The sequence below is a fragment of the Cladophialophora psammophila genome (genome assembly GCF_000585535.1).
Source record: "Cladophialophora psammophila CBS 110553 chromosome Unknown aczJe-supercont1.5, whole genome shotgun sequence".
Taxonomy (NCBI): Eukaryota; Fungi; Ascomycota; class Eurotiomycetes; order Chaetothyriales; family Herpotrichiellaceae; genus Cladophialophora; species Cladophialophora psammophila.
Genome location: NW_006912926.1, coordinates 1,009,489 through 1,033,500, shown reverse-complemented (window position 1 = coordinate 1,033,500; position 24,012 = coordinate 1,009,489). Strand labels below are relative to the sequence as shown.

At 52.7% G+C, this 24,012-nt stretch overlaps 7 protein-coding genes across 7 annotated transcripts; 4 read left to right on the top strand and 3 right to left on the bottom strand.

Moving 5' to 3' along the window:
* Nucleotides 1–2,142: 2,142 nt before the first annotated feature.
* Nucleotides 2,143–3,218, top strand: A1O5_04010 (uncharacterized protein; the record flags this gene model as incomplete). The annotated part of the gene is made up of 2 exons (XM_007744619.1): nucleotides 2,143–2,426; nucleotides 2,480–3,218. The coding sequence occupies 2 exons, from the start codon at nucleotides 2,143–2,145 to the stop codon at nucleotides 3,216–3,218; spliced, it is 1,023 nt and encodes a 340-aa protein (XP_007742809.1).
* A 2,589-nt stretch (nucleotides 3,219–5,807) lies between these two features.
* Nucleotides 5,808–9,527, bottom strand: A1O5_04009 (uncharacterized protein; the record flags this gene model as incomplete). The annotated part of the gene is made up of 2 exons (XM_007744618.1): nucleotides 5,808–6,040; nucleotides 6,095–9,527. 2 exons carry the CDS (start codon nucleotides 9,525–9,527, stop codon nucleotides 5,808–5,810), a joined length of 3,666 nt encoding a protein of 1,221 aa, XP_007742808.1.
* A 1,739-nt stretch (nucleotides 9,528–11,266) lies between these two features.
* Nucleotides 11,267–12,550, bottom strand: A1O5_04008 (N-glycosylase/DNA lyase; the record flags this gene model as incomplete). Its single annotated transcript, XM_007744617.1, has 1 exon — nucleotides 11,267–12,550. The coding sequence occupies one exon, from the start codon at nucleotides 12,548–12,550 to the stop codon at nucleotides 11,267–11,269; it is 1,284 nt and encodes a 427-aa protein (XP_007742807.1).
* Nucleotides 12,551–13,063: 513 nt separating this feature from the next.
* A1O5_04007 (uncharacterized protein) lies at nucleotides 13,064–14,688 on the bottom strand (the record flags this gene model as incomplete). The annotated part of the gene is made up of 6 exons (XM_007744616.1): nucleotides 13,064–13,684; nucleotides 13,741–13,815; nucleotides 13,869–13,988; nucleotides 14,041–14,364; nucleotides 14,418–14,573; nucleotides 14,623–14,688. 6 exons carry the CDS (start codon nucleotides 14,686–14,688, stop codon nucleotides 13,064–13,066), a joined length of 1,362 nt encoding a protein of 453 aa, XP_007742806.1.
* A 1,667-nt stretch (nucleotides 14,689–16,355) lies between these two features.
* A1O5_04006 (uncharacterized protein) lies at nucleotides 16,356–17,965 on the top strand (the record flags this gene model as incomplete). Its single annotated transcript, XM_007744615.1, has 2 exons — nucleotides 16,356–16,464; nucleotides 16,515–17,965. 2 exons carry the CDS (start codon nucleotides 16,356–16,358, stop codon nucleotides 17,963–17,965), a joined length of 1,560 nt encoding a protein of 519 aa, XP_007742805.1.
* A 1,903-nt stretch (nucleotides 17,966–19,868) lies between these two features.
* A1O5_04005 (uncharacterized protein) lies at nucleotides 19,869–21,873 on the top strand (the record flags this gene model as incomplete). The annotated part of the gene is made up of 7 exons (XM_007744614.1): nucleotides 19,869–20,116; nucleotides 20,168–20,273; nucleotides 20,326–20,613; nucleotides 20,664–20,808; nucleotides 20,862–21,116; nucleotides 21,199–21,543; nucleotides 21,602–21,873. The coding sequence occupies 7 exons, from the start codon at nucleotides 19,869–19,871 to the stop codon at nucleotides 21,871–21,873; spliced, it is 1,659 nt and encodes a 552-aa protein (XP_007742804.1).
* Nucleotides 21,874–23,354: 1,481 nt separating this feature from the next.
* On the top strand, nucleotides 23,355–23,943 carry A1O5_04004 (uncharacterized protein; the record flags this gene model as incomplete). Its single annotated transcript, XM_007744613.1, has 2 exons — nucleotides 23,355–23,453; nucleotides 23,536–23,943. 2 exons carry the CDS (start codon nucleotides 23,355–23,357, stop codon nucleotides 23,941–23,943), a joined length of 507 nt encoding a protein of 168 aa, XP_007742803.1.
* Nucleotides 23,944–24,012: the final 69 nt, after the last annotated feature.

Below are 24,012 nucleotides of genomic sequence, written 5' to 3'. Positions count from 1 at the left end.
ACCGCATTATTGGGGGGCTTTTGGGGGGGGGGGGAGCGGCTCCGGTTGTTGAAAGGAAGCCGCATTGCGCATTTTGGGAGGGGGGGGGAGGCGGGTGAACGGCACATGATAGACGAAGACTCGGGCAGGGAGATTGGTTCAGGCACCAAAATGCGGATCGGTGATGGTGTTCAGGGCTCTCGAGTTTGGAAGCAAGCTGGGATGGGCCAACCGGATGCTCAAGCGAGGGCGGTGTAGGGGGGAGAGGTTGTCGGGATTGATGGAGAGGACCAGAGGGATGGCAGCAGATGGCCACCCAAAAAGCGAGACGACAATGGTATTGGGCACAAGGAGTGGCAGAGTGGCAGAGGGGCAGAGGGGCAGAGGGGCGATTGTGTAACCTGTCAGCATTTGCGGCACATGCACAGTATGCAGGCCGCCTGCAACCTGAACCAGACACTCGGGTCGCTGATGGAAACAAAAGCGGCTAATTGAGATGACACTGAACAACGGGGTTACGACTGTGCCTGAGTAGCCAGTAGGACTAACACTAGGGGGGAGAAAAAGGGTCATGCGCAGGTGAGTAGCCACCTTAGCTATGCAGTGATATCTACAAGTACGGTACCGGCCAGCTTCTAGGCTGTTGTAGGCTATTGTGCTGAGCAGGGTATTATTACCTACAAGTACAAGTCCACATAGGAAGAAGTAGGCATTAACTACCTAGGGTAAAGCTAGGGGAGGCGGGGGCGGGAGCAAGGAGGGCAAGGGAGGGATGAGTGGGCACTCTGGCTCTCTGGTTCTTTGGCTCTCTTCTTTCTCTGGGTCCCGGTGCAAGGGTCACTGCTAGGCTCTTGTCATGGTGCAACTGATAACCGTTCTCCCATTCTCCCATTCTCCTTGTTCCCCCGCCTACATAGTACGTAGCTACAGTGCCCAGTAGGTACCTCGTACTTCGGTCCTTAAGCCACTAGCCTGGTGCGCCCACCAGCCCAGACCCGGTAAGTAGGCACCCAAATCCCCACGAGAAGTGGCCCATGTTCAACTGTTCAACGGTCTCTGGTCTTTTTCTTGGGTCGCTGCAAATCATCTACTGTGCATGGTGTCTGCCGGGCTTCTCCCTCCTCTACCTACCTCGTGCTTGTAGTTGGTGGTGGTACTGGCACTATTTTCAGGCTCTTGCTTTGCTTGGTTGGGACGTTGGAGCTGCAAGCTGTCACTGTCATACTCGGACACCCATCTCATTCATCTCCCCACATTTCTCTTCCCTCATTCTATTACCATCCTGGCACCAGCAAACAGCCAGCTGCACCAGCGGCCAGGCCTCGACTCATGCTCTGGTCTGGTCTGATCTAATTGCTTTCTCCTCCTGCTTCTGCTCCTGCTCCTGCTTCTGCTTCTGCTTCAACTTCCGCTTCAACTTCTGCTCCTCCTTCTCTTCTACTCTTGTGTCCCATCCGACCATCATTTCCATCTTCAACAAACAATTCTCCGTCAACCGCTGGCCGCTGGTGGTGGCGATTATTGAGACAAATATTATTCATATTCAGCCCACACATACATTCACATTCTACACCCATCAAACCCTGTTCACCCCATTATCCTCCTCCTCATTCTTCCTCCTCTTCTCTATCTCGCCTTCTCAACCGCCCCCCCATTCTTTCAGGCTGGACCCTTTGTTCTGATTGCCTCGACCAATCCTCCAAATACCTCGCCGATCAAACCCGCCCTGCCCGCCCTCTCCCCGGCTTCGACCACTTCCATCCAGCGAAACCTTACCTCTGGAACATCTTGCCGCCCAGCCTACTGCACGGTATTCCTACACTAGGTTGCCGCTTGCCCATCGGGTTCAAATCATCTTCAGCACCTTTTGCCCGCTGTTTGGCTCCATCTGCAGTCCTTGACACGAAGTCCATCTTACCACCATTTCCCCCCCCCCCCCCCTCCACGCCTCACGTTGTCTGATGAACCTTATTTCCATCCCACTTCGACCCAACCGAGTTTGAGGAATCATCATTGACAGGTTCTGACTACTGCCAAGTCAGGTGTTATTTGTTCGTCCTGCTATAAGCCTATGGCTGGTCGGCAAGGTTATCTCAACTCGTCCCCAGCACTATCATGTCGTCTTCGGCAACCCCAGTACCGACGACTACGCCCGTTCAAACCATGGATTCCCCTCTAGTGCCAGATTCAGAATCGACTCATTCCTCCGATGAGGATGCTCACTATGATACTCGTTCTTTGACTGCCAGCATCACCGACTATCCCACCCACTGGGGCCGAAGATACCACCGATATAAAGAAGGCGCATACCTATTCCCCAACGACGAAAACGAACAGGTGCGACTAGACGAGCAGCACGAAATCCTCAATCGCCTCCATAGCCGCTTGTTCTTTGCTCCTCTTGACCCAGATATTGTCCAGACGGTGTTGGACATCGGTACGGGCACGTAAGTCTTTCCTCACCCACAGTTGGTCTGTCGCCACTGATGATGATATCCAGCGGGATTTGGCCGATTCAACTCGCCGACTCCAACGTCCTTCCCAATGCCATTATCACCGGCGTGGACCTTTCAGCAGTTCAGCCAGATGATGTACCTTCAAATGTCTACTTTGAAATCCAAGACTGTGCCGAAGAGGACTGGGTACGACAGCCCGGAAGCGTGGATTATTGTCATGTGCGTTTCATGGCAGGATCCCTTACCTCTTATGAAGACTTGATCCGGACGTCAAGGAAATACCTTCGTCCGGGCACCGGATGGTTGGAGTGTCACGAAATCCACCCAGAGCCTGTGTCAGACGACAACACCATTCCCAAAGGTTGGGCCATGAAGGCCTGGGAAGAGCATCTTAACTATGCCGCGACCAAGGCTCTCAAGCCACCACGACCTGTTCGCGTAGCAGCGGACATCAAGACTTGGATGGAAGAAGCCGGTTATGTGGACATCCACGAGCATATCTCCAAGATTCCTCTCGGACCGTGGCCCCGCGATCAACGCCTCAAAAACATCGGCGGCTGGTGGCTTGCCAACTGGCTCGCCGGATTGCAAGGCTTTACCTACAAGCTGTTCAGTGCCGAGGGCTTGAGGTGGTCCCGAGACGAGATCGAGGTGCATTTGGCCGATGTCCGGAAAGCCGCCCTCATGAAGTCGGTCCATTCCTATCAAAGGCATTATGTGGTATATGGACGGAGGCCATCCAAGGAAGAGGAGCAAATGTTGAGCCTGTACGGTCATAGTTGAAGATGCCCGACACCCGGATTGCCTGAGCTGTTAATAAGTGGATTCCTCGGGCGACGCACACCAGCAAATAGGTTCTGTTGACCGCCGTGAGACCCGTGCATCTCGAACACTTATGGTCACTCTGCAACAGAAGACTGTACCGGGCGTGAGGCTGCGCGGTACGTAGGCCAGTCTGGGCAGACGTACGCAGTCGAGCATTTCGGCACTCTTGTGCGCATTCTGGTGTGCTGTCAACCAACTTTAGCCTTGCGGTCAGATCTTGCTGCGGAAGCCTTGATTGCGCCGCCGAGGGCACAATTACGATGCTGTTGGTTATCTGTCATGTTGGCGATGACGGCGGTCGGTTTGGATGTTGGTCCGTCTAATTACCAATGCCGTGTCTACGGCCCACGGACGAACGCCAGTGGTTGAAATTTAGGGAAAGGCAATGGATCTATCTATTGTTTGAAAAGGAAAATCCAAGTTTGGATCTGGAAAGAGAAAATCTCGGGTGTCATGACATGAAGAGAAAAAAAGACCGTTGTCCTTATGACTGACCATGTTCGTCCAAGTACCTGGTACTACGTCCCTCATGCTCATGCCGATGTTGATGCCTTTTGCTGCTCTTCTCCCTCTCCCTCTTCTTTCTGCACGTCGTTCGTGTCTTGTCTACTTTCCGGGGTATAGACGATCTGAGTAGAAATGCTTCTCAAGGAAACATCGGCCTGGCATCCGCATCGTATCGGTGCATCGTGTCACTGCATCCATCCTCCTCGCCATACCTATGGACTCGTGGATACTCAAACGGTAAACAAAGGGGAAGTTTGCGACAGGGTAACGGGATGCATCGAACGCTGTATTATGGTTTGATGCTTGGTGATCGAGCACCGTGCATGGACGTGTCCCGTCTACATCTATTGATTATCTACATTGCTCAACATTCAGCAAGACAACAACTATCGGGGCGAAGTTCCAACTTCTCAATCTCCATATTATGTAGTTTCAACCCCCCCCCCCCCCCCCCCCCCGGCGGGCAGCGACGAGCACATGTACACACACGGACCGGCATGGCGCATTTAACTTGATCCCCTCGAGTCCGTCCTCGAGCAAAAAGGTCCACGGAAACGTTAAAGTCCGACCGCATCACCTTCGCGCCGTCACTGGTGTACTTGGATGAGAGTGTCCGAGCGTCACAGAGAGAGAGAGAGAGAGAGAGAGAGAGAGAGAGAGAGAGGGTGTGTGTGTGTGTGTGTACGTACACGCGTAGCTTAGTCTCCGAATAGGCGAACAGAGAAGAAGGAAAAGAAACGCACGTAATAATACATACCTCCCTAGTACTAGACAATAGATGCAGAAACAAGGAAATAACACACATACACACACCATGAACTACCTAGGTCCATGTCGAGCCCGCGGGCAAAACAAAAGTACCTCGCTCCTCTCACCCCCCCCCCCCCTCCTTCTACACGGTTCCCCCCGCTCCTTCGAATATCAGAGATTGAGAGGATTGAACTTGTGTGGATTGTCTACCTGTGGAAAGCGAGGTAGTCTACCTACGGAGCTACCCGGGGACGTCAGGGGAGGTAAGGGGAGGTAATATACATATATACAAGTGTGTGGATATATATATTTATATACTCAAGAGGTGGCAAAACGAAGAGGTTGGGCATGTCCTCTTTTTCTCTCTCTCTCCTCTACTCTCCTCTCCTCTCCTCTCCTCTACAGTGATAGTACTCTCCCTCCTCGTATCCGCTTATTCGCACCACCCCCTTTGCGCCTTACTGCTAGTGGCCCCTAGATCCCCCAGTCCCCAGATCCGCGAATCCTTCGTAGCATGCACGCGTGCAGGTAGGTTTGGACAAGGTAGCCAACGAACGAACCAGACTGCCGAGTCCGCCTCGACGCGGGACCACATGGCGGCATTCGTTGAGGCCACGCAGAGGCCGGGCTAGCGAGCTAAGCTGCAGACCTCTCCTGGCTATGGACGGAGTCCGGATGTTCTTTGTACTGAGAGGGAGACTGGAATGTCGAACTAATGAGGAAGTGGAAGAGGAAACAGACAAGCATGCACAGGACAACTCGTTGGATTGGTCGCTCCATTACATTACAGCATCGCCCGGAGACAATAGCTCTCAGGTCTTGCTCCGGCTCCATCATCCCTCTCCTCTCCATCTCGTTCTTCCCTCTCCATCTCGTTCTCCCTTCTCCAACTCTTCCAGCTCTAGGCTGGACGCAGAACCGGCTGACAATCAAATATCGGATATCAATGGTCTTCTCCCCTTCCCCTGAACATACGCCAAAAGCGCCATGCACTATATGTCCCCATGTCCTCCCCAAAATGACAGGAAGCAGACATTCAGTCATCAACAAGATGACATTAGTAAGGATGGTCCAGTTGCCCGCCCCTTCTATGAACAAAGATAGCGTGCTTTTGAGAGACTGAAGCAAGTCCATTTCGTCAGACCTCAATCCCGTCCCAATTTGCGACAAGAATAGCGCCGGCCCCGAGTCGGTAGTCGTCAACAAAGAAAATCATGGGTATCATGGTGGCATCATCATCATCTCCTTTTTGTGAGGTCCAAGCCCTCTATTTGTGTCAGTTTCCATTGTTTACACCGCAGGTACACCAGGTCTCGACCCTAGATTGCCCAGTAGAGCTTCTGGGGGCACCCGACGGATGTTTGAATGTTTGTCCGCGTAAGGCACGCTGGGCACGCTCTTGTAGCCAGCGCGCTTTCGTTGGATGTAATTCAGGATGATGCCGATTAATATTATCAGGAAGATTGTGCCCAGTGCTGCACAGAGGGCGACAAGAATGACTATCCCCAAGGAATGGCCACCTTCTGGAGAAGCGGGTCAGTCATAATCCTAACAGCAGAGACTTCGGCTTGACTTACCACTTGATCTGAGAACGTTGGTTTGGGACGTGAAGACTTGGCTTATGCTCCCCGGGTTTCCGTCTGCTGTAGAAGCTAATATGAAAGGTTCCATGTGGGTTCCGTTAAACAATGCCGCTGCAGCATTTCCGAAACCACTGATGTTCAGTTGACCGGTGACGAGCAAGGCATAATCGTTGTCAAGGTATTGGGATGATCCGTGGTCACGAGTTAAAGGCACGATTTGCAGGCCGCGGATGCTCGTACCAGTGCTGAAGGCATCAGCGATTGGTCTCACGTTGATTCCGTCGATCTTGATCAAAAATGTCGAGCCGTTGTTGGCCGTACCTGCTACCCACATATGATTCCCATCGGTTGTGGCAGGGCAGAATGCAGTCACGGGCCCAGGAATACCCGCAATTTCATACACAGACCATGTTTGACTGCCGGTGTTGTAGGTTGCAAGGGACGTCTGATTGCCCTGGACCTTCAGGTTGCCAGCAGCCAGAAGATCCGAACCAGTCCTCCAGAACAAAGACGAAACGGTGCCGTCCAATCCTGTCCCCACTGTATTCCACTGGCTTGTCGAGGTGTCATACATGCAAACAACGGGGCAAGATAGATCTTGAGATGTGCGGTCAAACGCTCCACCCACATAGACGGCTGTTGTACCCGACCGTGGGGCTATGGCATTGACCGCCACGTTGGGACCTTGCAAGGATGCTGGTTGGATCGCCCGATATGCCGCGGTACTCATGTCATACAAAACCAGCCCGTTAATGTCGGTATTCTCGACTCGTCCAGAAATGGTGCCACCAGCAAAGAGGATGTCTTCTGAAAGGGCCAGCGCTAGGACGGTAGAACTGGCATCCATACCAGCAGGAGGTCCCGTCACACGGTTGTTATTGGAACCATTCAAGAACATAAGATTCTCAATGCTGGACCCGCTTGTTGCAGTGGCAGTGAAGTGACCTCCCATGATGGTCACATTTTGTCCATTGCCGGTATAATAAAGCCCTGTATTGACACCAGTCACATTCTGCGGAGCTTGCACAGCTCGTTTTCTTGTGCTAGATTGAACATCGCTGGGAGTGATGTCGATGGGTAGTCGCGAAAGCGCGACCTGACCACCGGACTGAGGTTGAAGGCCGGCAGCCCCACTGACAGCCAGCCCGAGTGACTCAATGGTTCCAGCTCCAAGCCAAGTCTGGTTCGGTAGAAATGTCGCGGCGGACAGTTGACCAGCCAGAGCCTCCTTGGGAACGTCGAGGTTCGCCAGCCAGCCACTCTTGGAGGGTACCCAGATTGCCAAGCCATTCGCCCGAGACACAGGAGTAGAGCCAGATGCGAGGATGCGTGTGAAAGAACCGCTGAAGGCAACCACAGTCTCTGGGCCGCCGCTCTGAGAGATATTAAGTAGCATGGGTTCAACTGCTCCCACCGGCCCATCAAGTCCCGCGCCCAGGGGGACCCATACATTTTTGGAATATTGATACGCAGCGACGTTGCTCAGACCATCCACATTGCCCTCAGCAGTGCTCGTGAAATTGCCTCCGACATACAAAAAGTCATCCAGGCTGTACATGTCGCTCACGGCCGCGTTGAGGCCACCGTCAGGCAAGGAAGACGCGTTGTTGTTGTGGAAAGCCATGATGTTCTCGAAAACATCGTCGGAGAACCGGCCCGCTGCGTAGATGGTGTCATCACGCGTTGCAAGTGCCAAAACATTCGCGTTTGGTTTGAGCGTGGTGCCGGCATTATTAATGGCAGATTTCGAGAAGTCGGCGGTGGCGTAATCGACGGTATGATTGTTGGGATCATAGTCAAACAAACCATTTAACCCACCGGTCGTAGAAGTGAAGCCGAACTTGACTCGAGACGCGACAACCAGCTGCGCAGGCTGTTGGCCCGATGGTCTGAGCGTCACGGATGGCCGAAAAGATGTCGTAGTGGCATCCACATGTCCTTGGTAAACTATGTCGTACTTGTCGAAATCGTTGGTTTGGAAGAGCGTCGTGCCGAAAGACTGTTTGCCATCCTCGGTCAAGCTGCCAGTGACATTAACAATGGCACGTGCCGAGCAAGAACTATCCTGCAGACAGCCAGGAGTATAGACAATGACGGAATAGTTTCCACTCTGCGGTACATCGGGTTGGAAAACTATGAACGTGTTGTCGACGGTCGTGGGGCCAACTACGACGGTGAGATAGTCGGACACACTTTCCCTCGACGGAGTCGTATACCAGGACCCAGTTGCGGTGGCATCGGATCGTACGGCACTGGTTTCGCAGGTAGGCTCATTGAAGGCCTCAATGGCGTAAGAGAAGATGTCGTTTTGAAAGAGTTCGATTCCAGCGAGCCCACCTCCGTCTCCGTACCAGGCCGAGATGTCAATGGTGAAGCTGTTCATCCCTACCAGATTGACGAAATAAAAGTCTTGATACGGTTGTGACGCGTTGTACACTGCGAGGGGACACGTTGAGGAGCAGGAAATGAGATCTCCAGTGGCCGGGTCGGTAGTGGTGAAGTTGAGGATGCCATTGAGCGGGTGCGCGGTAAATCGCCACGTCTTTGTGCCTTTTCCACTTTGACTTGTCTGCCATAGCCGGAGCTTGGTGGGCTCAAAACCGAATGCCAAATCCGCGCGCCAACTACCGGCAGTATTATCGGCGAGCAAAAAGTCGGACGAGCCATCTGAGCTATTCGATGGACAAACAATGTTTCTCGGATCTCCTAAGCCGGCCGTGCTCGTGTTGCCGCGGGCAGTGACATTAGCGGTTGAGAGATTGATAATCTGAGATTCTGGATTTTTCAGAGAGCTGGACGATATGTTGCCGAGACCAGTGAAAGAACCTCCAAAGATGATGTGGCCATCGGGAGCTTTGGTGATGGAGCTGACCGGGCCATCGAAACCCGCGAAGGGCAAGCTGGACCAGCCACCCGCTGCCCATCCAATTGCATTTGTCGAATTACCCGCGTCAAAAGCACCGCCAACGTACAGCATTGAATTATCTTCATCACAATAGAGCGCCGAGACGGTTCCTTGCACCCCGCCGATCGCCTGGACCTCCAAAGTGGTTGCGTTCATCCATGCCAGAGATCGCGCTGCGACTCCTCCGACACTGGTGAAATTACCTCCCACCACAATTCCCATGAGTGTGCTGTTAACCACCAAGGGACATATTGCTTCGATGCTGGCATCGGTGGAGGACAGAACGTCGAATGCCCCGTTTGGTAGCTGCGACAATACTGACTGCGTGCCATTGCTACTGTATCCTTCTTGTTGCCCAATTGACGTGTAAATAGAGATTGCGTCAAAGTCGCCCGCGAGGATGACCTCCCCAAGCGACTTGATGTCGAGATTAGGTGGAGGTATTGTCTGCGAAATTCCTTGCGCAGCAAGTAGCAGTAGAGCGGTCGACGCCTTGGAGCCGAACCGAGACAGCAGATGCATGGTTTTATGCGAGCTGTGTCTGCGCCGCAGCGACGAGACGGAGGGAGGTGCTACAACGGTGATATTCGTAGAGGCATGCTCAGTCGGTGACGATGCGGACCAGAAGACTTGGTAGAGAGCTTCTAAAACTGGGATCTCGGAGTTGGGGGTTGTCGATCGAGCGCGGTGGGATTTAAGCTGATGACCCGAGAGACACACGCGTGGACAAGACTGAGCAGGAGCAGGGATCCGTTGAAACGGGGTGGTGTTCTGGCACTGGTGGAGCAGCAGGTATGAGGGTGTGTTGATATTTTTCACGACCCAAACCCCGAACGCAGCTGGGTCACGGGAGGGGATATCGACAAAGGACGACGGACAGGAAGGAGCGACAGTCGTGAACAAGAGGATGTTGGTTTTTGCTAGAAGCTGCAGGGAGTGGGAAGGTCGAGATGAAGATCCTTGGAAAAGACGTTGCCAGTGACGAAACGAGATTGATTGTCCGTAGTGGAAAGGCGAACAATGGATGCAATGGACAAGCAATCGAGGAGGAGATGGGAGGTGTTGGATGACTGACGGGGCAAGCCACAGGCTCTCTCAGAGACACCTCACAGGCTGCTCATAGGCCCAGGGCTGGGAAGGTCGGGCACGGTCTGGGCACGAAAACAAGGCCAAGTGGGGGGCCGACGTGGGTGTTGTACCACCTGCAGAAGTGCGGCTGGAAGAGGAAGAGCGTCAGAGAAGCGACGCCCGAGAGTGGTCAATCTGCAGCGTAGGACCAGGAACCCTCAGCGAGAAGCTTTTAGGGGCCTCCCGTTGCTGCAGAGTCGGATGTCCAAATGCCCGGCGTCACCCAGTCGCCCAGTCAGGCCCCGTGGAATGGCTGCCACGCCGCGAGGCCACCTGTGGGCACTGGGCACTGTGCGCTGGTCACCTCCATCCACTCCCCCAGCCTCAATCTGGGCCCTAAATTGCTGCCACCAATGGTTGTCCAGAAGCCCTCATCAAACAGCCATCTTGTCCGATCGACTGGACAACAGAATGGCCGCAGAATCTTCTACTCTTCTCGTCTTTTCGAATGAAACCACCAGAGTTGACTACCGACCGCGGAATGCTCAGATTTGCCGTGTACGAGAGATCCAACGCCCTTCAAGACATTCAGCTCCAGCTCTGGGCCAGCCTCTGCCACACTCCGGATATCTGACGCCGCTGGAGTGCAATTTCCCCAAAGGAGTGTAGTATAGCGTAGTAAAGCCCTCTCCCTTTGCTTGCATCCCGGTTACAAGACCAATTTGATTTGACCTTCTTGTTGATTGGGCGCGCCGTGGGGAGTGACACTGCGTAAAGTGCCCATCTCCTGCATCATCATCATCATCATCATCACCACCACCACCACCATCGAATGATGGAAACTAAGTAAGTAGTTATGTGCGGAAAACCAGGACACTGCACTTCGGCTGTTGCAACAGCGTCGTCATCGGCCTCACTAGCCAGGGAAACCCATGCTTCAAAGGCCTCGGACTTGGACGAGGCCAACGAGGTCCAGTAGTAAATACAACATACTTAGGTACTCCGTAGCACCGGGCCATGCTTGGTCCTCGAATGTCAAAAGCCCACAAGAACGACACAGAGGCAAGGAAGACACGTGACAATGAAACACCCAAGGGTGATCACAGTCTCCATCCTGTGTCATCTGTGATCTTACACTTGTGTTTCGACAATTCGATATCCTGGATCCTAGCACCACCAGCACCACAGCAGTTTCATCGTCTACGTCGTCGCCGTTGGACCCTTTCGCTAGAATTTGTCGTTCTTACCTCTTCAATCCTCATCACCGTCTTTGGCTCTGCCTGCTCAGCCTTTCGTTTGAGGGATACCCGTTGCGCAGTCTGCTTTCTGACCACCTTCAGCGGCCCGTCATTTTCAATCTCCCTCTGCTCCCCCCCTCCTTGTTCGACGCTCACTTCCACCTTTGTTGTCAACCTCTCCGCGAACGTCCTCAGGTCCGCCGTGAACAACACGCTGTGCGCCCACCCCGCCTCTTTCCCCCAGATCTTGCGAAAATGATTGGCGACCGCGTCGTATGTGCCCTTGGTCATACTCGTATTCTTTCCTTTTTCCAACTTGTAGTCTCTTTGCGCAATCTGCCACACGTGCGTGTCTACTGGCACCGCTTCTCCCCATCCCAGCCCCATCAGACACACACAATCCGCCACTTTGGGTCCCACGCCTTGTAATCCCAGGAGATTCTCATGTGCTTGGCGATAACCGTCGCGGCCTTCAGGTTTCATTTCGCCAGCGGGGGAGGGTTTGGTGGTGCCATATGCAGGAGACTCGGGGTTGCGAAGAGTGTCCAACCAGCCAACCTCTCGATCGTCGGCAATAATTTTCGCCGTCTGATATATGTACTTGGCGCGGTAGCCGAACCCTAGTTCTCTCAGGTTGCTCTCAACATTCTTGCCCGTCAGCGCTGACGGCTCTGGAAAGTCATGGTACGGGCGACCATCCAGTGTGCCAATGTATGTCCCGTAGTGCGTGCACAGCTTGTCCACCATCTGCGATATTCGTATGATATTGTTGTTACTGCTGCAAATGAACCCGATCAGCGCTTCCCAGGCGTCCTGCCGCAGGATCCTCACACCAGTAAACTTGGGCGCCTTCCTGCGGAAATTGGCATCCGACGCCGACCATTGGGCATAGAGGGTTTCAAGATTCGGCTCCAGGTTAAGATAGTGTTGGATCAGGTTTCTCGTGTCGTCATTTTCGATTTCACTGTTGCAGCTCTCATCTGAGACTGTGGTCGGTGGGATCGACGAAGGAGGCGTCAGCGGCACTTCAAAGGCCGCAGCTGCAGGCCATATCGAGCGATACTCGATATGCAATTTGTCGGGCTGAGACAGTTGTACAATGCGACCACGTAGTGTACATGCCCAAGTCTGGTCGTCGCATTGACGCCAGCGAAAGGACTGACCACAGCGAAGGGTAGTCGCGAGGCATAGTTCGTTCAGGGAGACGGGAAGCCTGCGCCATTCGCTGATTCGGGTCATATCGAGGACGAACTATGAACAGTTGGGTCGGTAGCTGGAAGAAAACGTGAATAACAAGGAGCAACTGCGAACCCCCCTTCTTAAGATTGAAAATGATCCCTGAACAACCTTCTGCGGCTGAATCCCACTACTGCGTGGAGGGACTTTTAGCAGCCGCGATCGCGAAGGCGCCGCTTCCCCACGCGGCGCGGCACTAACCGAGCGACTTGTAACACACTCGGCCTCATTGCATAATCACAGCTAGTGTACCTCGTGGGTGGTGTGGTTTGAAGAGCTTTCTATCTGCGAGTGCTTTGTTTTGGTATCCCTTTGCTAACGACGCTCGGCCCCATAAGAGCTAGTCTCTGACTCTACATCACTGTCGAGTGCATCCATCCCTATCCAAAGTACATGAAAGAAGATCTGAAAGTCCGTGCTGCTCAGAAATCATCTAATGTTCCATCTCTTCAATCCAGCTTTCTTTCCCATATTCATGATCTAGCGGGAAGGAACCTTTCCCAATACACGAACCAACTAGAGATCGAGTCTCTTTTCGGGCTCAGGTTGTCCAAAGGTGGCAGCTGCATCCCGGCCGGTGACAACAGCTTCGCCATGAATGACAAGGTTGTCGTCCAGGATGGAATTGCCGAAAACCAAGTATTCGTGTCTGCCCTTCCAGAACCAGTACACTCCTCCAAAGACCACAACACCAGCAAGGATGACAATTGCCCAGTTCATGTTCGCTATCTCACCCACGACGGGAACGTACTGGGGGAAGACATAGAACAGTACCACAATGATACTCCAGAGTAAACCGGCAATATTAACGGTGTAGCCCCATTTACCAAGATCGAAGTGCGGCCGCGGTGGCAGGTGTTGACGACCTCTCAAGACCACACAAAGGATCGGGACGCAGTAAGAGACCTGCAAGGCGACACCACCTCCCGAGATGATTGCGTAAAATGCCAGCGAACTGCCAAGCACCAGGAGGCCTGTAAGGAGATTCAACACAATAAAGGCCAACATGGCTCGGAGAGGCATCTGAAATCGCTTGTTGACTTGAGCGAAATAGTCCGAGTAGGGGAAAGCTCGGTCCCGAGCCATTGACCATGCGAGACGCGAACCAGCGGTGTTCATGTTGACAATGATCAGATACTGTTCGCAATCAGCTGTTTGTTTCTGGATTACCAATCTTCAACGGGGCCACGTACATTCAGGCCCATCATCATGACAGCTACCCATATCCCTCCACCATATGTCGAGTTCAGCACATCCATGAACCATGCCTAGAGGATCGTTAGCCAATGGATTGAATTGTCTGCGTGGTGTTGAGCCATACCACATAGGAGGAGGTGGCTTCGAGATAGTTTTCCCAGTTGGGGCCTACTGTGTAACACATAACAATAGCTGACAGCCACGCTGTTACGCCAGCCCATACCATAGACCACACCATGACTCGCTGTTCCGCGGTCAGTAAACACTGAGTCGACAGGGCTGAATCGACCACTTACAGGAGCATCGCGCGAAGCATTCTTCATCTCCTCGACCAAATGCATGACGCCATCGCTTCCGTAGAGACCATAGATGGGAACGTACATGCTCAGGATGAAGACCCAGCCCTTGGACGTCCATCCTGATGTGTTGAGAAATTCGGTGAAGACAAACTTGGAGCTGTTCTTATCGGCCAGTACCAGGAAAACGATTGCCCAGATCAGCGCGTTTGAAATGTTGAAGAATGCACCAAAGAGTTGCAAGGCCGGAAGGTATTTGGGAAGCAGATTCGATAGCGCTGGGGCAACCAGAAAGCCGGTGTAAATAAGCCAAGTCATGTAGGGCTTTGGATGAGTTAGCAGGAGAAAGAGTGACTGACCAGGTTAGTGATTCTTACCTTCCACTCGATATTTGGATGTATGATCTCGACGAGAGCCGCCACAATTTCTGCACTGTTCAAGGCACAGGAGCTGGAGGTCGAGATTTCACCCACCAGAACGCACCAGCCGACCAGATAAGACAGGAAGCGTCGTGACTTCTCGGGGGCAACAACCTGGAGGATTTAGCGCTTGGTCGCTTTGGCCGGTCGCAATAAAGCGTACCTGGGTATAGAATTGTTGACCACCTGCGGTAGGCCAGATGGAGCAGTATTCAGCCAGTGAAGCCATGACTAGCAGTTGCCCGATTGTGACCACAACGCTGGATTTCGCATATCGTTAGAGGCGTGCCTCGGCGCACAAGCCCTTGAGACGTGGACTCACGTTCCCCAGACAAGACAAACCGGTCCGCCAAGGGTAAATATGTAGTAAAACATGACAATGTTGCAACTCCATGAGCATAAAATGGTGGTTTGATATGCCATCACTATGCAGGCATTTATTAGCCTCGATGATCCTAGGCTCATGCTTTTTCACGAGACTCACAGCTCCAGAAATTGTATGTCCGCTTCAGCTCTGGCTTGTGGCCGAGGCTGAGAAGTCTACTCTCATCGCTGCTCAGGCCGACCGAATCGTCTTTGATCGTGTCCATCCCGACGAAACCACGACGGTTCAGGGTCCGAAAGCGGACAACTGGGCGCAGGAAGAACGCGGAATTGTGCGATTTAACTCATGGAATAGAGCAAAATGTGTCGTGCTTTGCCGGAGCGTTGATTGAGGCGGCTTCAAGATCAGGGTTGAATTTGAGTGACGCAGGATGTCGACTGGTTGAAGTTTAAAGTACTGGGTACCACGTATTTACACGTGGGAACTCGGCTTTCCTTTCTCACTCCACCCCTTTCTCCTTTTTGCCACTCGGGAGAGGCTAGCTGTATGCACTTATCAAAACTGGCTATCTCTCTGCCGAGCACCTGGTGGTGTAGGGGTCCCAAAGATAAGAGGGGTGGAACGGGTTGCAATGAACGTGATAACACATGGAGGACTCTCTGATGGATCTTGGGGAGATGACAGATTCTGCTCGGTGCAGATGGAAGGGGGCCCGCGTTGTGCCCAAAGAGGTTGGCTCGCAGCGGCCAGGACCTTCGGCCCCATTAACGAGGAGCTGGGCAAATCATAACCAACATCCGTGTTCAGGGAGGATCGTTAAACGAAGCGTGCTAGGACGGGAGCAACCGGCTTTTCTCTTGTCAATGTCCCATTCCAGCCTTAGTCATGGCTTCCCTCCGCTTTCCGCGCGCTCCTAGCTGCAAAGACGATAAGTGTCAGTTGAGTTACAAGGAATGGGGTCACACATAGAACATGAAAAGAAGTTTCTGGGAAGATGATGAGACGGAAGGACGGGATCTATAGCCACCTTTCCCCAGATCTCGGTGGGTAATCCTTCTCCCAATGGTGCCAACATGACTTTTCGATCCAAAATCCATGGGGGGGATTAGTTAGAGCCGCTGGGCGTCTGGATGCCAAGGATAACCCGAGTTGAAATAACTGTGTATTCGAAACCAAACAAGAAATGGAATCTCGTGACGGGCGAGATGTGTTGCCCCAAGGCACTTTTGATGGAATTGGCTAGATGGCAGATGGCAGCAGTGGTGGTGGCAGTGCAGCGCAGCGCAGTTGTGCGGGGTGTGGAAGTACATAACAATACAGGGTTATGGAGGCTAGATTCACGGGAGTCTCGTCACGTGCTCACAGCCCCAAAGCAAAGTCCAGCCGCAACCGATAAGCTCTTTCCACACCCTCGAGTTCAATCCCTTCATTCAGTCTGGATTGTTCTTTGCCGAAAGCATATTGCGACCGGTGACACAATGAGGCCTACTGCTGATTCCATCCATCTGTCTGATCGATCAACATGAGCAGCGACACTGGTTGCAAGCCTCGATAACTGCCGAAACCTCGCCATGAATACCCTTCAGAGTGAACAGGCGGGGGCTGCAACTCAGGCTTCAGCTTCGAGCCCGCCCACCACCGGGCCACAAGGTGCATATTGGCAACCTCCTCTGTCCCCCTGTCGGAGGAGAAGGTGGAATTTGCCAATCAGGAGGCTGACTCTTGCAAAGATTGTCCAACCTGTGTCAGAAGACGAATCCGCTGCGATAGATCGCTCCCAAAATGCATCAAATGCTCGAAGAAAGGTCTAGTTTGCCCCGGGTACGGCCCTCGATTGAGATGGGCCAATGGTATAGCCGTTCGTGGGCACCTCAAAGGTCGAACCACGCCACACATTGACAAACCGCCGCCTAAACCCAGCAGCACCGCTTCCAAGGACTCGACCTCGCCCAGGTCTGCCACGTCCCTTGAACAGAGCAGTGCTGCTCAGCCCGCCTCGATCGTCATGTTCCCCGGATTTCCAGATCCGGACACGAAATCCCGGCTACTGGAACATTATGACAAACAGATTGCAGGCTTGATGGTGTGGATAGACTCCGAGAGAAATGAATACCGCCGTCTTGTCCTTCCCCTAGCCGAACAGCAGCCCGTGCTTCTCCTCGCCATTCTGGCCATCTCTGCCCAGCACCTCGCGGTCACCACAGGGAAAGAAATGAGTTTCCCTGCCCGTGCCCGTGACGCAGCCGTCACCATGATTTCGAAACAGATTCGGGACGTGACCGGCCAGTTGGCTGCAGGCTTCGACCTGGACAGTCAGATAGACCCAGATACTGCAGTGTGGATGCTGGCCTCAATGCTCACCCTAGCTAACTATGAAATGACAGAGACAGAGACCGGCGCCGCGGCGGCCGACTCGCACAGGCAGGCTGCAAGGACGCTGGTTAATGCCCTCGCAACAACAAACCGGGAGAACAACGCTCTGTTCCACTTTCTCCGAAACCAGCTTTCCATATACGACATCTTGGCCTGCACCACCATTTTCGGACCCTTGAGCACTGTAGAGGTGATACTTCCAGCCCCCGATCATTCCAATCTGATCTTTTCCGAATTCCTATCTCTCTTGCACAAGGTGACAGTTTGGTCACGAGAGCGGCATGAGAAGGAGTCATCAGGAATATTCAACCTGGCCGATCTACCAATAACCTCTGCTGATGCACGTGCCGGATTCGAGCAGGCTCGAGGGTCTACTCTGATGGCAGCCGGTCTCCTTGAATTACCGCGAGATGCACGCCGTCGGGACTTTGTCCGGATCGTCGACATATACCACCATGCTGCGCTCCTCTACACTTACAGAGTCCTCTTCCATTGCCAGGTTGAACCGATCGAGGTCGAAGCATCCGCCATGGTCTTGTTTGAGAGGTTGAATCAGCTCGAAGACAAACCGTCATGCCTGCAAAACTTGCCATGGCCGGTATTTGTTGCGGGCACCGAATGCTGCGAGGATCCGGAACGGCAGGCATTTATAGCAAGAATGTACACAGACATCGCTCAAGATATGGGGTTCAAGTACTACCTCGGAATTCTCCGCTTCTTGCAAGACCTGTGGTCGACCAAGGGTACCCCTTGGACCGAATTGGCGCGCCGTTACGAGGCCAGCGGAAAGAAAATCGTTGCTGTTTGAGGAGGATGTTATGACTTACCGGTGCTGCAGACGACTCGGCATTGGTGGCCTCGATTCCCTTTCGTCATGTTCTTCCGGCTACTCATCATGCAGCGTGGGACTGAATCTTTTGCCCGGTTTGCGATGCTCGACCCTGGCAGGATGGTGTGGGAAGATGACAGGCGAAGAAGCGCCGTTGGGGTTGATCGAAGGGCTGAGGACGCTTGAAAACGGTGTCTCCTGGTCAATTGCTCTGAAAGTCTGGCGGGATGCCTCCCTCAAAGCTATATCCCCGACATGAACACGTATATGTATGGTGACTGAATACGCAACTTCTCTTATTCTGGTTAGTGAGTTGACTCCGTCTGCCTACTCTCCAGGACTGACCAAGTTGGCAGCAAACTCGAGAACCATACTTTAGGGTCACGGCAAGCCGGACCAAATCCGGATTAAAGGCTCCATGTGGCTTTTTCATCTGCCGACACTGAAGCAATCTCAGTCGTGCGTAGAGGCCAATCTTGCTCCAGGGTTTTCTCTCCAGCGCCCTAATTCGGAGTGCAGTGATTGGTCTCTTTGATAACGTACAGGCCTCCCGACAACTCCCAGATTTCGTCTTCAAATCAAGGAATCACTCCATTCGTCTGCACCGATCATATCCGCCCCCGAGTTGACTCTGTATTGGAGGTGATAGACTTTGGTTCCAACTCCAGAGTCCGTTCAGCAATGCGAATGATTCCGAATGTCAGACTTACGGCTCCTCCTCGCTCGCACGCAGGAGGTTACTCGATTTGTCAGCCCTGAACCTGGTCTGCACTGGGCCTGCAACATGGAGCTTCACCTTGGTTCCAGGGTATTTCCCAATCTGCAAATATGAGTGGCGCCACTAAGTTTTCCAGTAACAAGCACTACACAATGCATAGAATGCGACAGAGGAGCAAGGTTTAGACCGCTGTCTCCCAATATGCTTTGGTCCATGTTACCTCGCATCGTGTGCGGAACACCCTCTGCTTAGGCTGGTGTTGTCCTGTAAGCTTGCGGCAAGGTACGTCGCAGCGTCCACTGGTGCAGCTTTTACCTTTTTCAAAAGCACTTCGGAGTCAGTGTTATACCGGGCCCTGTAGGGCGCATCCTTCAGATATCTGGACTCCCTTCGTCTGATATCCAAGGATCATAAAAGGCTGTTGGGATGTGTAAGAGGTGGCAATCACACTGTAAGGCACCGTGAAGTTCTTATAATGTTGGGGAGATCATTTTCTGCGGTTCCTATCAACGCCTATTTTCATAACATAATTTATATATCCATTTCAATGTCGACTGATCGACCCAATCATAAGCGAAGGCGAGGATGCGACACTAGACCCCAAAAAGACGTTCGGTAGAGAAATAACGTCAACCAAGGCCCAACACGAAGGTGGATTACCTGCGGTGCAAGTTTGCTGCGACGCTCGCCACCTGCTGGATCGGGCATCTGATGAGAGAGCTCGAGGCTCGGAGAGTCAGAACTCTCAAACAGGCTGTTGGTTGAAGCCAGGTGTTTTTTGCTACAATTCCCCAGTATGGTATGGTTCTTGAACGCGCCCAAAATTCGGCCTCATTCAATCGTTATCAATTCTCCACAGTTCAAAATAGCGAAGCCGAGCCCGACACTCTGTCAACGCGACAGCTCAGAGAAGGTGGGACGCACAGAGGCGAAAAGGGCACATTCGTTGAAAAGTTGCCATAATCCCTCGAAACCCACAGAGTGATGAGAGGACGGCCACTTTCCTGAACACGATTCCTTCATTTGACGTTTATCAGAAACACCAAGAAGTCCGTACCCCGCCTTCGAATATAAGCTCAACGCCGAACTCTCGCTGTGATCTCACATTTACTCTGGTGCTTCTAGCGGCCGTCCCTGTCTTCAGGAACCGAATCTCCTCCAAAGATGGTGCTGAATAGGATTCTGTATCAGCCTCCTGTTATGCATCCTCGAAGACGGCAGGATGTCACTCACAAGAATGTCCATCAACTCTTCCAGGCTCGGAATTTCCAAGACAGTGTTGCCGCACGCCTCGCCGACTCGGTCAAGATTCCAACGGTAACATATGATGGTATGGGTCATGTCGGGGAGGATCCTCGGTGGGAGGTTTTCTTTCAATTCTCGAATTATCTGAAGAAGGCGTTTCCAAGAGTGTGAGCATGTCGTTCAGCTCACACGACTCTTGTCCTAACTATTTGCAACAGATACGAACAACTGACGGTCGAAACGGTCAATCAGCATGGCTTGTTGTACACATGGCGCGGGTCACAGGAAGCTATGAAACCCCTCTTGTTCATGGCACATTCAGATGTAGGTGTAACATGTTACCTTGCTTGAGAATAACGTCTTTGACATTATTCAGGTCGTCCCCGCTGGCGAGTCGACTTCCGAAGAATGGACTTATTCTCCTTTCTCAGGCCATTACGATGGGGAGTATATCTGGGGTCGAGGTTCCGAAGACGACAAGTCGAACCTCATAGCAATGTTGACAGCTATCGATTGTTTACTTGCATGCGACTTCATACCACATCGAACTGTGATCCTCTCGGTCGGCTTCGACGAGGAGGGTGGAGCCGAACAGAGTTACGGCGCCAGGTGTCTTGCGGAAATTCTATTGGACAGATATGGGAAGGACGGTATCGAAATGATTGTGCGTTGGCTCGCCGACTGTGCTGGACAATCGCTAATATCAACTCGCAGTTCGATGAGGGTATTGCAGGCATTGAGAATCGTTTTGGGACCGACTTCGCACTTCCTGCAACTGCCGAAAAGGGATATATCGATGTCACTGTGACTGTCAATGTTCCTGGGGGTCATTCTTCCACTCCACCTGACCACACAGCTAGTTTGTCCTCCCCATCCTACTTTGCTGGCTGAAACGTTCTGACGCAGAGATAGTCGGCTTTTTGGCTCAAATAATTCGACTGATCGAAGACCACCCATTCAAATCACAGCTGGTTCGAAACAATCCGACCCTGACTTACCTTCGACAAGCAGCGTTGTATTCCAAGAAAATGCCGGAAGATCTGCGAGAGGCGATTCTCGGCGCACAGAACTCGAAGAAGCTCCTCGAATATATGGAAAGCGACCGCGAGAGACGTGCCATGATCAGAACATCCACGGCTGTTGATGTGATCCAAGGCGGAGACAAGGGTAAGCGGGCCACGCTTGCTGATCTTCGACGCTGTCGGAACAGACAGGATCGTAGTCGAGGCGGAGCTAATTGGTCCTCTAGTGAATTCGCTCCCAGAAAATGCCAGTGTCCTCGTCAACCATCGCATCGCAATACAGGACTCTGTCCAGGCTGTCAAAGACCACTATGTTCATCTCCTTGCGCCTTGGGCCCGCGAACAAGGTTTCACACTCCAGGCATTCGGTGCTAAGGCTCAACAAGAAAACAGCACCTCGATGCGACCAGGTAACAACACTGCCGATTGTGGTGACCTCACTCTTTCCGCACATTATGAGCTGGAATCATCACCGGTTTCAAGCGCAGAGGATGCCCGATTCAGATTACTCGCTGGTACCATCAAAGGTGTCTTTGGAAATGATGTTGTTGTAGCCCCAGAGTTGTTAACTGGTAAGTCGAAGTTGACGGGTGGGTTTAGGCTTTCCTCTATAGATGCTGAGAAAGCCAGGCAACACCGACACCAGATACTATTGGGACCTTTCGCCGCAAATATATCGCATGTCTCCATGGCGAGCCAGTCATGACCCTCGAGGGACCCGGATGCACACGGTGGACGAGAGAATGCCGATTAAAGGTCTTATGGAGATGGTGCACTTTTACCACGAATTCATCCGAATAGTGGACGAGGTGCACATGGACGATACCCAATCGATTCACAATCAGACTCGACACGAGAGCGCCATTTCACCTGTTCCTTCACAGCAGGTATGCGTCACATGAACAACTGGACTGTGGTGCATCTACTTGGTACTTTGTATGCCAGGAAGCGCGGCAAAATGTTGTAATTGCCCAAGTGTGAAAGTCCCCCCGGCTGAAGCACACCAGCACACAACAGACTTTTATCAAGCCGAGTTGACAGACTGTGTGGATATGGCGTCGACATGCTTGCAAAGGCATGTCAAGGAGAGTTGGGCTAAGACGACCCAAAAATTTAACGCCCGAGTCCCCCCAGAACCAAGGCATCTGGGGGCTCGTAGGCACTAATCCGTCGGAAGGGTTTGAAGCGAAGACGGAGATTCTCCGGCCAAGCAGTTGGCGAAATTACTGGAGAGAATTGTCCAAAACACAGGCAACTCCAAAACACACACATCAACGAAAACAGCGATGGAGGGCTATCTTGGGGCTATCTACACGTCAAGAGCGCTACTATACTCGCCGCGGCGTGCGTCCTGTGGCCCTTTACACCGTCTCATGACGTTCTCGGGTGTGTATCAAGTCGAGGAGTCAAGTTTAGGATGGGGCAACTGCTGATGGTGCTGAGATTAACAGGTTCCAATCTGGTGAATCTGATACACTGGCCACAGTCACAGACCCGCTTCTGCTCACCTCGTCTACATAGCTATCTTTCCAAGCATCTCTTGGCTCTCACTGCCCGCCTTAGCCTTATTCCCGCCCCTTTCCTATGTATTAACTTTTGCTCGTATACTCTAACTTATTTGGCCTACGTGCTCCCACAACTATGATGCCCAAGCTGTCTTCTTTGCGGTATACCCCCCTTGACAGTCAAGGGTCTTTGCTTCGATTCTCAGCGAACCGACTGTTGTGCGCGCCGTGGTATGCCACAGTCAGACTGGGGCTGGCCATGATGGAAATACATACCCCCATTTGTACCGATGGGGAAAAAGTAGATTAGAAGCCGCCATCTCACAGCGAACGCAGGGCGATTTCCCTCCAGACTTCATTCTTTTTGCTGTCCAGCTTCCTCCCTTCGTTTTATTTTCAGCTTCGATATAGGGACTTCCCGTGCATTCTTTTCGGGCTACGAAGTACACAGACCAAGCCACCCACAGACTTTTGTTCCTCTCTCGACACTCCTTTCTTTTTTTGTGGCGGACGCGAGTCCGAGGCATCTCAATCGTTCAAACTTCTGAATTCCAGCTTGGAGCGAGGAAACTTCCCACCCGGGACAATGGACTTTCAAACATCCAGACGAGGCCTGGTGCCCGCATTCCTTCTTTCTATGCTTACTGTTACCTCCTGCGCGTCGACAAACAACGCACTAAGCACCACCTTGAAGCGAGACGCAAAAAAGGCTACCCAGCCGCTGAGCTCGGAGCGTGTAAGCGATTTCGAAGAAAGGCAGAATGCATTGATCTCGCTGATATAAAGTATAGGACTTTTGGTTCGCCAATGTGACGGTCGGAGACGGATCCAGCATGAATCTACTCGTCGACACGGGCTCAACGAACGTAGTACTCAACATGGGACTATACAAACCATCCAAGGACTCTGTGGACACGAAGGAGCCTTTTGCCATCGCTTATGGGACCGCCCAGAGCAACGGGACCGGGTCAGCATTTGTAAGGGCGGCCATCCCTCCCCAATCCCACCCACCGCCACCTAGTGACAGGGCAAGCTCATGGCTGATGTTCGCATACGTAGATCAACGGCACGCTCTACCGAGACACAGTGACCCTTGCCGGTCTCACGGTCGAAAACCAAACCCTCGGCGTTGCCAACGAGTCCCAGTCGTCGACGAACTACCCCCACGACGGCATCATCGGGTTCGGCGCCCAGCGCTTCGCCGCCAACAATGCCACCTCTTGGTTCCACAACCTATGCGCTAACGGCCTCGTGGATGAGTGCCGGTTCGGGCTCGCGCTGAACGACGCCAATTCTGGGTCGTTGGTCGTTGGCACCCTGGACAGCGGTCTATTTGATGGCGACTTGACCAAGACGCCGATCGCCGAGGAATGGTTCACGTACGGCGATGTTGTCGTAGGAGGGCAGACACTGGAGAAGAATGCGATTGTTGAATTCGACAGCGGCAGCACCACGATCGTGGGGTAGGTTCTTACTTTATCACGGCCATCTTTCCTTCCTTCCTTTCCATCCCTCCCTCCCTCTCCAAGCCCGATA